The sequence below is a fragment of the Prinia subflava genome, chromosome 3 (assembly GCF_021018805.1).
Source record: "Prinia subflava isolate CZ2003 ecotype Zambia chromosome 3, Cam_Psub_1.2, whole genome shotgun sequence".
NCBI classification, from domain to species: domain Eukaryota; kingdom Metazoa; phylum Chordata; class Aves; order Passeriformes; family Cisticolidae; genus Prinia; species Prinia subflava.
In genome coordinates, this window is record NC_086249.1 from 29029842 (window position 1) to 29046234 (window position 16393).

At 42.6% G+C, this 16393-nt stretch overlaps 1 protein-coding gene across 2 annotated transcripts in view; it reads right to left on the reverse strand.

Moving 5' to 3' along the window:
* Nucleotides 1-16393, reverse strand: part of MTMR2 (myotubularin related protein 2) — a 64048-nt gene that overhangs the window by 23037 nt on the left and 24618 nt on the right. For both annotated transcript variants that reach the window (XM_063394519.1, XM_063394521.1), the window contains one exon: nucleotides 2218-2293. In XM_063394519.1, the coding sequence (XP_063250589.1) occupies nucleotides 2218-2293 (76 nt within the window). The remainder of the gene's footprint in view (nucleotides 1-2217; nucleotides 2294-16393) is intronic.

Here is a 16393-nt window from a genome sequence, read left to right on the forward strand (position 1 = left end):
GAGGGCGGCTCACCTCCCACCCAGGAGACAGCCACCATGAACATGAGGTGTGAGGCTACTGGGCTGTCAGAATGGGAACCTAAATTTCTTCCATCCATGAGATTTAACCCAGAGGGGGAGAGAGAAGAAGTCTGCTTAGTCTGCTTTATTCCAGGGCACTGGCAACTCATGTAACTAAATCATCCTCAAGTCAGCTTTGCTTCTGCATTGTCTTCATTGACTCTCAAGATCTGGATGTGGAGAAAGATCCTTAAAATATCAGAAGTGAATAACTCGGAGCAAAATATGTAGTGAACAATATCTGGCTAAAAAGAACAAAAATATACATATCTATAAAAAGCACGCTATAAATTCCATTATTTATTTATTTATATAAATTTACATGTATTTGTTTGAAGGACCATTAAACACAAAATGCTTATACCCATTTCTAATTAAACCAAGTGTTTCATTAGTGTCCGATTATTAATCACTTCTTTTCAAAGACTACTTTGACAGAGGTTTGAAAGCAGACTCAGGAAGCATAACAAGGGTGAGGGCAGCCTGCCTAGTTTTCCACTGGAGCTCCCATTATTCGAAATGTAATTTTGAAATGCTTAAAAAAACCCCAGCAAAATCCACTAATAAGAAAAGCGTGCATTTACATCTCAAAAGGAACAGGATTTCTGGGTAAAGAGGGAAGGTGCTAGAAAAATGTTTTCCAGGTAAGGAACCCCAGGCACGATCTCAAACATCAGCCTTGCCAGCTTGTAAGCCACACCACCTTTCACATTTGCATTTTATTAGCCTGGTTTCCTAAGGAAACAATTTTACTTAATTACACTGCGCATGTACAAACGTACCTCCACACATTGCTTGTCTGACCTTAACCCTGCCACAGCTGTATGATTTCAGCAGTGCCTACTTGATAAACAGGCATCTCCAAGGCATTAGAGTCCTTCACTGTTTGTGAGAACGAATGCCAGGTATAACAGTGAGGTTGTAGTGGTGCTATCACCACAGGAAAGCCTAATGAGCGCAGCCTTTGGTATGTATAAGAGAATACATATGGGAGAAAGAAACTGGAAACCAGATTTACTAATTCCCCTGCTTGTGGAATTCCTGTCTTTTACAGGCCAATCTTACCCTAGATTATTGGGCTGGCTGAAAATACTTTTTCTTCCCTTCCCTGTAAAATACAAGGAGAATTACATTTGCCTTTCTTGACACTTTTAACAGGAAACAATTATTGCTGATGAATAACAAAGATTTCCTTTTTGCTGCCTTTAGCTTCTTGCTAGAACAGGCAGCAGCTCTCTGGGCTATTCCAAAAGCCACCCAGTCTTACAGATTTATGTGGCTTATCACACCATTTGCCAACAGATAAAACACTAGTAACTCTCATCTCTTAAACCATTCCCTAAGAACCCTTAAAAATACTGCCTCACTGTCAGAGCTAATTGCACATGTGGAGGGAGTTAGTGTATGGTAGGAATAGGAGTTCAAAAACTCTTAGGAAAGAGGTTGAGAAAAAGATTAATCATCAAGGTGGGTTGTTTGGAGGTTTTCTTGCTTGTTTTTATATTGTTGTTGATGGGTGCTTTTTTTTTTTTTGAAGTATTTTCAATTTTTATTTTTTGATTTTTTATGTTTAGGACTGAAGTTGCACTCTTCCTTGTCACCCTAAGAGGAAGGCAACACATTAAAAAAGCGAATGCAAAATCTTTCACAGAAAATTAATCAAGAGGCTTACTCAAGCTTTCAGAATGGAAAGCATCAGCAAATCTGATGCAAGTCTGAACGTCTGGATGAAAAAAGAAAAAACCCATCCCCCATCACAGCAAGTTCCCTGCAAAAGCACTGTATTCTTTCCTAGAGTCCATGGCAGAGATTTGACACATAATTGTGCTGTGTCAGCCTAGGAAGTCACCGCGTGGCAAGGACAAACTGAAACAGTTGATCCATGTCCTCTCAGGAGGCAGCAAAGGCAGAGCTGTACAACTCACCCCATCACTCATGGTAAGAGCATTGAACTGCTTTGCACCTGCTACGTGCTAAAAGAAGACACAGCTACCTTGGCCCATGTGATGTGCAACAGCTCAGTTAATGAAACAACCTGATCATGGTTCCCAAAACATCTGCAGTTTGCTGCTGCTGGTCAGTGACTGTCAAGATACTTTGCTCTATGGATATTCTACTGTTTGTCAGCAAACAAGAAGGAATTTCTTCTTCACGTACCCATGTCTTTAATGGTTTCCCCAGGCAGCAAAGGTGGCTCTTCCATTTCAGCCAATTTATTAGCCTCCCTCAGGACCTAGGCAAAAGATACAAGCACAAACAGAAATTCATTATTTTTCATAAGCCAAGAAGTTTGCACTTAGAAGTTAACAAATCTTACAGTATCAAGGACAACAAATATTCAAAGATCATGAAGTATTGCCTAGGGTCTCTTCAGAGGTCAACACCAGGCTCTGTGCTTTGGCAGCACACTTCCCAGGTGCTCTTTCATGCTCCAACCTCTTGCACAAGCCACCTTCACATGCCAAATTCTCTCACAGTTATGGACAGAGCCAAAGGAACCAGTTCCTTTCCAAGTTGAAGTGCTCAGAGATTACCACGATGCCATCAACTATTCAGCAGAGCACTTTCTAGTTTACACTGAGGAGAGTTGAAAAGGACACCTTGGTCACTCCACTGTGCTCTGTGAGGGTCTCACAACTGCAAAAGTCCTGACTTGACTCAGTTACAAAGACACTACTTTGATAGGCACATATAGGAGGTAAAGTTTTGATTTTCTTTTTTTTCTTTTTTTTTGGCTGCCAAATGACCCCATCTTCACTTTCCTTTGAGTTCATGTTATACCACAGGGCATGGCTTCTCAGACCTATGATTGCATTTACACAAGGGTTTTCACAAGAACAGCTGCTATCATGGGCAGATGGACATTTTAGGAAAGTGTGGCTGTAACTAGGAAAGCATAACCTGAGGTCTAAACCTATAAGAACTAGGAAAGAAAAGCAAGATTAAGGCTAAGTCTATGTGGCCAAATGCAGAAGGATTTAATGATGTTGTCCATGCCTCCAGCTGGACAAATGACCACAACCTCAGCAGTACAGTTTGCTCAACCTCTTAACACAAACGGAGAGCAGGTAAGTTACTCCAGACCCTGCCTCATGCTATAGCAACCACAAAACTTTGAGCACAAGGTTGGCACCTTGTGCTTGTTCGAGGTGTCCCACCTGGTGAAGACAGGCAGAGGGAGCTCATTGCTCCTCACAGCTGAATGTGCAGGCTTGCCTAGAATGTTTTCTTTATCATAATGCAAGGAAAGAGAAAAATAATTGCTTCAATTTGGTATCAGGAAATCCCTGCAAAGAAAATTCAAAGACATAGCCTAAAGTGGCATTCTAGAACCTGACACGTCTGTGGTCAACTTTCATGTAGGATCAAGCCAGAGGGAGAGCCTCAGGGAAGAAAAATTCCCTAAACTATGCAAAAAAACTGGAAACAAACCCAAAGAAAGCCCTTGCCACAATAAGAGCACATTCCAGCATTTTCACACAACAGATTGATGCATAGATGAAAAGATTAACAAGATCAAAGCCTTCTTGAGAACAAGATGTACATTTTTAAAAATGCATTCAAAAGACTCTTAGAAAAAAAAAATTAATAATAAAAGCAATTACAGTCCCGGCTTCCTAACAGAAACCTCACAACTGCACCCACTTAAATCAGGTTTTACCAGGGAGGCTGCCAGAGCAGCTGGGCTGGGGTCCACAGGATGAGTAAGGAGAGGTCCCCATTGACAGAACTCACACTGGCAGCAACTTGCCAGGAAGCTCTCTTCCCCCACATCAGCAATATCAGTTAAAATAAGGTTTTGCTGTTATAATGAGCAGAAATAGATGTTGAGGACTTCTTGTCAGCACAGCTGTGTTGGCCAAAGATCACACACCCCATCAAAGCCCTAACTGAGGGCCTCCCTGACAAAAGCCTGTGATGTAGACCCACTCCCAACTCCTGTGTGTCCAATTTTGCGCTTGAGTAACAGCCCTGAAATTAGCAGGATAACATCTGGATTATGATAAATGAAATGGAGCTTCTGGCTAATTAGCCCTTAAGTGGTGGTCATCTTTTTGGCCTTTTATCTTGGAAGGACATTAGTGAAAATCCACTCTGTGTTCAGAACATGATCACAGCTTCTTTGAGAAGGTCCGTACCCCACGCGGGCAGCAGCTGCTGCCAGGACCACTTCGGTCAACAGCTGGACTCGCTGCTCTCCATCCTGCAGATGTCAGCGGGAGCACGTCCAGCAGTAAACATTTGGGGACTGGGTTGTATCTTAAGCCAAAACAAACATGAGGTAAGACACACAGAAAGCACTTGGTGTGACAAACATCTGCTGAGGCGGCAGAGGTGGGCAGTGCTCAGGTGGGTTTTAAACCTGTCCTGCAAGTAGGTGAAAGAAGAAGGGAATAGGTAAGCAGTATGAAAGACAAAGACCTCCATGTCAACACCATTCTCTAAAGACAAGGTTGAAAGCCTTTTCAATTTAAAAAGTGTCTCTTCTAAATCTAATGAAGTCCATCTGCTCACTCACACTTCTCTGAAATGTCCCCAGGATCAGAGGAAAGGGTTAGCAATCCAAACCCGAGCTCACTTCAACACAGGGCAGCAGAGGGCTGGCTTCCAGGAAGCACAGCACTTCAAGGTCAGCCTCCTTGCCTCCCCTCTTATTCTTTCTTTTTTTTTTTTTTTTTTGCTACAGTCTGGAGAACTAAACTAATTTTCACCACCCCTCAAGTGACTTCAGCACAGTACCTATCTCAGGTCACAAAGCACCGACTGCACGATTATTTCAAAGTTGGTGCAAGCACATAACCCCTGGACAAGTCATCCTTCCCACGAGGCTGAGACAGACATGGTCAGAAAACCCAGGGCAAACACTTCTCTGTTGTGCCAGTCCATGCACTGTCTGCTCAGCACTAGATTTTGAATGAGCCTCTAGTTGGAACATGGGCACTTGAACCCCATCCTGGCAGAAACCAAGAAATGAATGGTAGGCACTTTCCTGAGACCCACCTCCACTAATGGCTCCTAAAAATTGATTCGGGGAAATGCAGTCTGTATGGGGCTGAAAATGCAGGCAGCAGGCAGGAGAAGACACCTACAGCACCACTGAAGGACAGGGGCTGGCAGCAGGTAAGAAAAGTGGGTGGATAAGAGAAGAGGAGTTTTGGAAACAGATCAAGGAGAAAGAATGGTATGGGACAATGCACATGAAGCTCTGAGATGACGTCAGTGTTATAAATGGGCCCTTTGCTCCTTATATGACTAAGGAGATGACATGAAAAGCCCTTCCATCTTACTGCCAATCCTCCTCTCCCCCTCAAAATCCAAAAATGGTTCATTAAACTGTGAGAAAAATCTTTTTTTGTACATTAGCCTATTTTCAAGACTCTAAAAATAACACTCTTGGGCCCAAATTTAGCCCTCTGCAAACCTTACAAGATTAAATTAGGAGCACCAGTAAGGCGAGGAAGCAGGGAAAGGAGCCAGGGACACAACTGCAGCAGCCTGGCTGCAGGGGGGGCACGGCAGCTGCTGATACACAAATGCCATTGAGGCAGGTACCACACACACAGCCTGCAGCTGAAATGTGCCACCTCCGTGTGCCTCAGCCTTTTAAATTGTTCAGTGGGAATAAAACCAAAGAATTCTTAGAGATCTGCAACGAAGAACACACTCAGAGCTGGGCAAACCATTATTACTTAGGAATAGGACCACAATGACATACAGTCACACACGGCTCTTTCTGTCACAATCACCACTAAAATAGCTCCTGTAAGAAACAGACACAATGACCAAAAACCAGTGGAATACTCTGCCTTGCCTCTAAGTTGAAAAAGTTCTTTATTATCTTTTCCCCACAAAAATGTTATGCTTGGTAACTGAATCTCTAGAGGAATGAAGTCCTGTTACGCACCAGAACAGCCTTCATTTCTGTCTTCTTTTACCAAGTAACATCATCTACGCATCCCACCTGTCAGCAGCTCTCCCTCTAGATGAAACAGCTCTCTAAGTGTCTGAGAATGGGAGTACCTTAGAACCTAAACACAAGTCCTGGCTCAGCTCAGAGGGTGTGAGAACTTCGTGCCACCACCTACCTTTGTCCTCTGCTCAAGCAGCGACTTGGCAGAACAAACCCACACTGCTACATTCAAAAACCACTTCTCTACTCCAGGATCCCACCTTGTGCAGCTCCAGCACAGTCACCCCCAGCTGAAGGTGCAGAGCCTTCTCATGCCTTCCCAACTACTGCCCCCAAGACAAAGGAACTGCTGTTTCATTGAGGCAACCTCCAGAACTGAGCAACAAAATCATCATCTCCTTTGCTTGCATGTATGGGGTCAGGGAAAGAAATTCAGGTCTGCTAAAAAGGTAAGACTGCTGCCATTCAGGGTACTGCAGTTCTGGCAAGTGTCTCCAACCACTTGTTCACACTGCCTCCTAACACAGCAGCCAGCATGTGCTACAAAAATCCCTCTCCTGGACGATGTGTACGGAGAACTCATGCACACAGCTCATCCGGAGCACCTGCAGCCCACCCGGGGTGGTACAGAGTTGAATTGCAAGCACACTCTATGCACAGGGTCATAGAGCTCTGTGCACCACTGAGCACTGTTCCAGAAGGAGCTGAGAGGGTGCATGACACTCTAAATTCAGGGTTTGATATTTGACCGTGACCAAAACAGCTGATGTGCTTTCCTGCTGTACTTGCCTACCGCCGATGCTGCACCGCCTGGCTGACAGCCCCTGCCCAGCGCTGCCTGAGGCCAAGCCAGGACTGCCTCCTCCTGCCCGGCCTGCCAGGGCTGTCATTGCTTCAGTGTCTAGGTCAGTCAAGATGCCTGGGTCCACTTTATGGCTTTTATAATAGAAGTTTTTCCATAACCTGGATCATTTTGCCAGGACTAGCTTAGGGTGTGACTGCAGGAGTGAAGGCAAGCAAAACCCGAGCAAGAGAGAGAGAGCAGCTTGAACCAAACAGGGAGAGGGTAATTTTATTCCTGGACACTGAACAAGCCTCCTGATAACACAGATACATGAGGAGAGCACCTGACGTCTCTCCTAGCCATTTATGAGTTATTATTTTTTTACTTTCTCCTGAATATTTGAGTCCTGAAACCCACAAAGGTCAGATTGTTTGGCTTCATGCAACTTAAGGGGAGACAGATTTGTGTTACCAAATTGTTGTGTAACAGTTTTCCTAAGTCTGCAGAGATTCTTCTATCCTGAATCACAATTAAAAAAATGAGCAAAAGGAATCTTTTTTGGCTTAGACAATATTAAAATGTACCCTTTTTGTAATTTTTTTTTCCTCTGAGTTAATCTCTCCTTGGTAACCTCCTACACACTCCAAGTCACTTTGCACATTTTGAACAGAGTTGTTGTGCATAAAGCCACAGCACTGGTACGACACGTTCAACCTGACAGCATGAACACCTTGCTCCTGGATTACTCCTTTCCCCAAAATCATGTCTGCTGCATCTACTGAGAAGACCAGCTCTCCAAACTGGGAACTGCTTTTGTTCCAGCTACAGAGTCCTGTTTTATGTTTCCTACAGCAGGAGGGCGGTCGCTTAACTGGTCCCTTGACATAAACATATATAACCTGTCTGTACAGACAAACATTGCACACACACACCCCGTGTGTCTCCGTGCTTCTGCAGCCCCTCAACTTGGATTTGGCATGTCTCTGTCTATCTTTTGAGCATGCAACGGGTGAAAGACATGCTGCAGGGACAAGAATGTGCATGTTGTACGTGTACAAAAACATACAGAGAGAAAGAGTAGAGTTTAAAAAAGATGTATCTTTTCAAATCACATGTGACATATGCAATCTAAACTCAACAGCCAAGTGAGAAGTTTAATCTCCTATAAGAAAATATCACTCTGATACTTTACATTTAAAGGACTACCTGGGAATATTCTGGTTGTACTTAACATAGCTAAACTTTCCTTTGCTCCCTTTTTTCTAATGTCTTTGTCTTAAGAAATGGAAAATTATTAAATGCCCTCCTTAATCACCATTTTTGCCACTTTGCAGGCAGGGTAGTCAGTGAGCTGCAGGAATTCACCTGAAACTGGAGATCTACATCTGCGCTGGTCCCCTAGGCACTGCACCAGTCAGTGGAAAGCAGGGTAGGAGATGCACCTTTAGGACAGGTACCCTTCTTCCCACTGAAGGCTAAGAACTGGGGAAAAGGAATGTCAGTGCAGATCTGGAAGGGTAAAACCCAATTCTGGTCCTTCCTTGTGGTCAGCATAGCAAAACCCAATCTCCTGGACATCCATAAACAACTGAGCAGTCATCTCCTATGCTTTTCAGAGAAGTACAAATGCGCTGTGTGCAGAGAGGCAGCAGGGAACGAGCCATGTCAGATACAAATACTGCATGGATTTGATTTAGAAAGGCATGACTCCAAAGCTTGTAGGACAGGTTGTCTTAGCTGAGGTATAAGACAGCTTTTGTGTCAGAGCTGGCTCTCATTTGCTGTCACAAAGAACCACATAAGGGAAGTCAGCCTTCCTGCAAAGACTTAGCCATAGGATTATTTTACATACTTGATTCATTTATTACCTTTGTTTGTAAATTAATAGCAAAACATATACACTTACATAACTAATGCTTCTGTGCTTTAAGTGCCTTTTGGGGATCTCAAACCACGTTTACCTATTCCTTCCCCTGAATTTCCCTACCACTCCATCCCTTTCCTCTTTAATGGCTGTTTCCATCAGTCAATCAACAAAGGACAGTGCCACTCTGGCAGGTGCATCAAGATTTATGATTACTCCAATGATGGTGTAAAAATGCCTGAAACAAAACCGACAGAGAAGCTCTTTCCATTCATGCCAGGGAAAGATCCCCACAGAGCTCTAATTCTGTCCAGCTCACATTGACAGCAGCTGCAGAACTGACACAAATCTGTGCAGAAACAAGATGAGTATGCTTCTTTAGGACAGTTTTTCACAGGTGGATAGATTTCTTCTCTAAATGAAACATTTCTTACAGCAGGAAAAGGGGCACATTTTTCCTAGCATTTTACTGCTAAGGTGCTTCCTTCCTCTCAGTGCTCAACCATCAGGACCAGAACAGAAGCCATGCTTACTTGACTGCAAACACTGCACTACTTTGAGGAGAACTTCAGCTGCCATTTATGGCTATTTCAAGTGTACTTGGAGAAGATTTGTGTGCTAAGAATCCTACTGGAAATGCAATAAAACATAAATTGAGCAAGTAAATGGACTTTGTTGATTATTTTTAAATCATTAAGAATACCACAGCAGAAAGGCAATGGGAAAGAACAGAAATATCTCTGCCTCACTGAGGCACAGGGACTTTTCTGAGGATTATGACCAGATGGCTTGAAAAACTATGTTAGAGGCATTCAGAGCTGCAAGATATTAATTGCAGGGAAATGCTTTATGTCTTATTCCTTTGGGATATTAAAAGTTCAAGGGGGAAAAGACAAAACATCATGGATACATGGATCATTTCAGAAGAGTACACAAAGAATCAAATGTACCATCCAAAGACCACGTTAAGCCCATTTAGCTCACAAAGAGAGCACTTGGCCAAAGACAGCCTCCTAGCTTGGTTAAAAAGAAAAAACACAAGAAGTACTTAAGTTATCAAAAAATGTTCTGACAACAGATCACGTATTACACTACTCTAAAGACAGCAACAACATACAAAGTACACTGCAAGTGCCTTTTAACTACACCTTCCTGACACAAGTAAAAAAACAAATCACAAACTGTGATCTCTACCTACCATACATGTTTGGAGAAAGCATAAAAGTGCTTGAGAAATCACTTGCTTACTTACCACTGTCTTGAAAATTCTTAAAAGGAAGCTGATTATTATTGTATTTAAAAAAAAGAAATACAGTCCCCAAAGTAATACAAAGGGACCCCTCTGCAGGAGGAAGCAGCCACCATGCAGTGTTTTCCTGGGGTTTTCTGCTTTGCTTTTTCCACGATGTTCTTCTCCACTCAGTCCTGAATGTCCAGTGATGAAGAGCAGCCTCTCTGGGTTCCCTGGGCTGGTGAATCTCCTGGGCCTTCGCTGCACAACTACGAGGCAAAGCTTAGAAGCTCAAAGGAATGCATTGTTGAGGGCCACTCGTTCAACCACGGCTGGCTTGTCTCTTCAAGTTTGTATGGCTTGGTGCCTCAAGACAATTCTCTCATTAGGCTCTGACAGAAAGTCATCATTGACTCAACTCAGCAACACTCCCTGGCACAGAAGGTTGCAGATATTATCTATTCAGACAAGTCCAACATTTTTTAATACAGAACCCTCTTCACTGCCAAGGGTTCCACATATGTCTCAAACCACAACGCCTCTGTTCTTCATGGGCTGCTCGAAAACTTTGCACAGTACATTAGCTCGACTCTATCCCTTTATTTTTACTGAATTTTGTTTAGCAAAAAACTTACATGCAAGAACATTAAAATTTTCAAGGAAACCATTAAACCAGTTCAGTGAATTTCATATCAACAGTCTTAAGTGACAGAAAAACACTCTGACCAAAAACAGTCATAACTCAGAGCTATGACTACCAACTAAAATAAGTCACAGAATACTGTCTCCATTACTAAGAATTTCACTTTTGATTTTTGATATAGATAATTACATATTTATAATGAGCAAACAATCATACAGAAGGGAACAAAGATGTTTCATTCTGTGCAAAAACATCTACAGAAAATCAAATCTTGGCAAGCACTGCATGCAATCACAAATCCATGTACTCCCTTTAAATACCATGCTTGTTCATTCCTGCCTGATCTGTCCTTCCGTTCACAAAACTGTAACTAACAGGGGGCAGGGGGGGAAGCCACCTCTTACCTGGTTTTACTCAACAAAAAGAAAATTCTTGCACTTTGTAGCTAGGAGAAATATGGCAGTCGATTAGGAAGAGCTGAAAATATTTTTGAGAGCATATGAAGGCCATTTGCTCATTTTCCTTGGCTTTCCATTCCTAATAGATGGCAATAATAAATGCTTCCAGAGATTTCTTTCACTGTGCATTACTCCATATTCAAACATTTAGGTACCTCTGTATAAGAAGAATTAGCAATGTTTGCTGCTTTCCCCTTTTTTAACTAGATGAGCACTTAGGGAGTATTATTTCCATGTAAAGGAGACAGAAAATTGACTACATCTGGCTTTTTTCCCTATCTAATTTGCATGAAATCAATATTTTTCAACCCAGAGGTTGGCTACTCTGTGGGTTTGTTTCCTTGAAAGGGAGAGGTACAGAAAAGGACTTACTGGGGAGAGGTGCAAGGAGGGGACCAAGATTTTCCATCTCTTGGAATACTACAAAATGAAAATTACTGTAATTCTTATGAAATATGCAGCATTTACTAGAAACTGGAGTCCTTGAAAAATATGGCAATGGCAGGGGCTAAATTCCAGTCACTGACAGGGCTGTCCTGGAATGACCATGATTATGGACAAGAGCATCATTCATTCTCCAGAACCAGTCCTTTGTGCCTTTGTTCATCAACAGCTTAATGCTCCAAAGAAAGGAAGCCCATTTCCCTCAGGCACACACACAGAGTTCGTATGGTCAAAATCAGAATTTCAAGATAGTTAAAATATGTTTCCTTGTAAGACTTCCTTATTTCTCTTCTGCTGCTCTTTAAGTCCCTCTGTTTGACACCTTTGATAACGTAAAGCACTACCTCTTCTTGGATTTGGCCTTTGGACTTCATCCCTGTGTACTAAGGGACCTATGGAAATACTGCTGGCAGGTCAGGTAAAGGCCACTTCTGCCTGCAGAACTTCCACTCCTGTACAGACACACAGAAATGTGAAGTGCACCTCTATGTAAGAACAGAACCAAGCAATGATGCAGAGAAATATACAGTCAGGTCTTCATACAGTGACAGTAAAAAGATGAACAGTTTATTCAATTTCACTGCTGCATCACCAGCTCACATCTAGCCAAGTGTTTTGTGACCACAGGTCAATTATCTTCACCATCTGGTGCCTTGTGCAATACAGTCTGTAACTGAATAGCAGTCACAGTCCGGTGCACCGGGAAGGAAAGCTCCCAACACGGAAAACATCTTTGTATTTGCTATGAACCAGGCTGCTTACCAGCAGTCCCATGCAAAGAGTCAAGGGCTAGTCTGAAACAGGAATATTTATCTCCATATATTATCACAGAGCCCACTGGCAGGGCAGAAAGTCTTCAACTACCATGGAGGAGCTTAGGCAGAGGTTTTGTCATGATTTAGTGCTTCCAAGCCAGCATCACTCACTGACTGAAAAGTCGCTTAAAATCAAAACTGAAAAACATTGCTTAAATGAGTGCTTAGAGTTTAAAACGTTATGTCACTCTCTAAACCCAGCTCTTGTTGAACATGTGTTACACATAACCAAAGCCTGACATGCTTCCTGCATTGGCAGGGAGATAGTAATGGAAAAGCTCACTGAGGCTAGTTTTAGTGATTTACAGCAAAGGATGGAGGTGGGGGGAGAATCACATCTTTCTTCAATATGTTTTCCTACTAACAATATACGTGTTCTACATAAAACTAGTCTAAGCTACTTTGCACTAAAGCTAGAATAAAGCAAGACAAAGGTGGCAAAGTCAGTGACTGGCACTTGAATTAATCCTGCCCAGTATCATCTGGGGGACAGGATTTACCTCAGTTTTAGAAGTCTGTATCTGGAGATATTACTCTGCACTCTCTCCATAGTCAGAAGAGAAACACATTAGGTTCTCAAAACAGATAAAAATGTGCCTTTACTCAAGCCCAGTTCAAGCTGGGATCCACAGAAATCACTTGCTGCTCCTCAAAGTATGTTTCAACATCTGCACCAAGGACTTCTCTAGCTCAGCTCCACGACATTCTCACCTAACATGGGCATATCCTTAAAGATGAGATAGATCAGATCACAAATGATCTATGTCCTTCTATTGAGCGCAAAGGAATTCTGGTTGGCCAGCTTGAATGCAGGCTTGCCCCAACAGATTTAATCCACGAAACCTAAGGAGACAGCAACAGTATCCATTTACTGTCTTGGAAGGAAATACTCCTTCATATACCTTTTGTCATGCACCAGTTATGTATCTTACAAAATAAACCACATGGGCTTGTCTACAGTCTCTGACCATACACGTAACAGATAACAAATTAAGGTTACACAAGCCACTCTGTTCCTTCCCATTTCAAACCTGCAAGTCCTGGGAATGCTACAATAATATTCTTGCATGTCATGCATAAACCTACTGTGAATCCAACAATTCCTCATATATTAAAGAAGAAAATCACTGCACAGGGAACAAACAGTCATGAAGGATGGGTCAGATGCTTGTACAGTATTTTGTCTGGCCTTTAGAGGAGTATCAGGAATTGTGGATCTTCCTGTTGCTCTCAAAGGGCAAAACAGTTTAGCAGTCACAACAGCAGCGCTCACAACAAAGATTTGAACAACTTTTTCTGAAGGCTGCACAGCTAAGCAGGTGACATATGGATTTGCTGTGGTTTCCTTCTTTCTAGGTGCAAGAAGCAATATAAAGAAAACAACATATGAGTTTCCATCCTTTGGTTTAAGCTTTTACTGCACACAATCCAAAAACAAACACAACAGGCCTGATAAGAAATTATCAGGCAAAGGTACTGTTCTTAAGGGAAGTGGCAGCAGGCTCTGCTGGCCATATCCACTGCTTCTCAACTGCAAATGAACAGGATCCAACCCTTTTATAAAAGCTACTCCAAAGCCTTGAACACGATAAACTTCAGGCATTATCCTATAAAGCAACAGCTACCTATAAATGAAAGTCCCTACTGATAAAAGATAGAGCATCAGCAAGAAGACTTAAGCATTATAAAATGCCCAGACACATCTCCTTATATGCACAGGAGAAAATACTGCCTACAGGACTTAGGAGCAAGAAACTCACTGTACTTTATTAACCACCTACTTCCCAGATCTATAACAGCTATTTATACACTCCAATCCCATTGGCAAAGATGGATTTAAGGTGTTTTTAACATCTCAACCCAAATTACAAAGTATCTATGGATTTCCAACTCCATTTTCACTTTCAACTACTTCAATCCTGTTCCTGCCTGATCTATAACTTATGTTAAAACATATGGCAGTGTATTTGCTAAAAAATCCCTCCAAGAGTATATACTCTAAATCATTTCTAAACAGCTTCGGATTTGAGATCAGGAAGGGGGTGGAAGGAGAACCTAAGACCACTTTGTTGTTTTTCTGTTGGGGTTTTGCTGTGTTAGTTTTTTCTTTCTTTCTTTTTTTTCTTTTTTTCTCCTATGAAACTAACTGAAGCAGCCAAAAGTTATCTAGAGTTAGTTTATGAAGTGAAAATTCTGTAAACTTTCTACTGGAAAGGCAATTTAATCTCAGTTCCAGATACTAACATGCTCAATATACATTAAAAAAAAACAAACCCAAACCTTCATAAAGGTTGTTATTAAATACTTTGGAGAAAGATTTAGGAAAAATACTGCACATGCATTCAGTAGGAATCCCCAGTGGTTCTCTCATTTACCTCATTACCCACATGTGCACACACACACACAGAGTGTTAATTGCACTCCAAAAGAAAACTGCAGGCACAGACTGCAAGAAATTAAGTGGGTCCTTCCCCTGGTTCCCTCCTCCCAATGGACGCCTACTATTCTTCTAAAAATTCCCCACAGAAAAAGAGAGTGCTAATTGTAGCTATCACAAAGTGTTTTTCCATCGTCACAGAAATTTAATTCCTAAATTTGAGCCGATGCACACGCAGAGGCAGAGACCAAATAGAGGTAGGAGTGATGATGAATCCACATAGCAATTCACTCTAGCAGCAAAAATTTAAACACACAACAAGATCATAATCCCATAACTGGCATATCCACTTCAAAATCTTGAGAAGCTTATTTTCAGCCTCTTAAAGCTAACTGATGCAACACCTTCCTGTGAGAACATTGCATAGCCCAGGCACTTGCCACCCATACCACAGAGTTACCACAAAATGCATCAGTTGCCTCTTCAGGGCTTGTTCTCTTACATTCTTTCAGGAACAGCGTGGGACCTCTTTTTGTCCCACAGTAATGAGATGCTCAGCTCAAATCTCAGTACCTGGTAACACTTGGGGGTTCATGCTGTCTTGTGCCCATGAAAGCTGCACAAGGTGCTCAGGCTTGCAAGGAAAGAGCTAGAGCAGAGAACATGCTCGTGCCACAGCATCAGTAAATGACACTGCCCCATTTGCGACATCCAAGGCAAGGCCACATCTCAGAAAGTTCAAAGAAAATAGCAAAAACAATCATGACCTTAAAAATCTCTCATATAATTGACTTTCAAAACTCGTGGAACTCTCACAAGATAGAGATGTCAATTTGAAGAAAACCAGACAAAGAATTACAAGCCTTGGGAAAGAACATCCGTTGTCTTTGATTTAAGACCTGAAAGAAATCAGCATTAGCTGCCCACCACTCATAATCGCTACTCCCTCTGGGAGCTGGCACCAGGCAGCAAGAGGAAGCTCAGGGAGCCGACACTAACACACCAGCACTGACAGTGATAATTTGAGGACAGATGGTGGGTCTGCAGTTGCACTGGCAATACCAACACAAGAGGCTGTACACAGGTAGAGAACGTGTGACCCCCAAGAACAGCTCTCCAGCATAAGACACTCCCAGGAGTGAGGAGTGAAATGATGAATGCATGAGTTCCTCTAGGAGAATTAAGTCAACCCATAGCAGTGGAAACTGCCCTTTTCTCCCCATACTCTAGGAGCATGGGAATGCATTTTCTCCAGGTCTGCCTACCACGGACAAGCAGCCCCTCAAGTGTAAGGGAATGACCCAGCTTTACACCCCCACACAGCTGCACTGCAGCCACTCACACCACCTCTGCAAGAGCCAGCTTCAGGTGAAGCACAGGAGACATGTGCCAAACTGTGTTCACACAGACTTGATGCAGGTGAAGAGCAAGAAGCGTTCTGCCAGCAGAAGCAGGGGCTCACACTTAGCCTGCAGTGGCATAATTGTAAATAAGTAAGTAATCTTCTGCTTCACCATCTCTCCTGAAACACTGCCCTAAAACAAAAAGAGGAGCAGCATGTGTTCCAGCCAAGGCAGAACTTTAGATTGCTTAGAAATAGAAAAAGCAGGCAGGCTGTGAAGAAATCACTCCTGCATATTACAGGAACTGTGGCACAGCATGAAATTATGGGCTCCTAATGGCCTCCAGGAACACATAGGCATCTTCTGCTTGAAAAAAATCTCTCATGCAGCTAAGTGAACATTCCTCTGCGGACACTGTTTTTGATTGCTAGTGAGTACAGAGGCCCTGTTGAATGGGAAACCA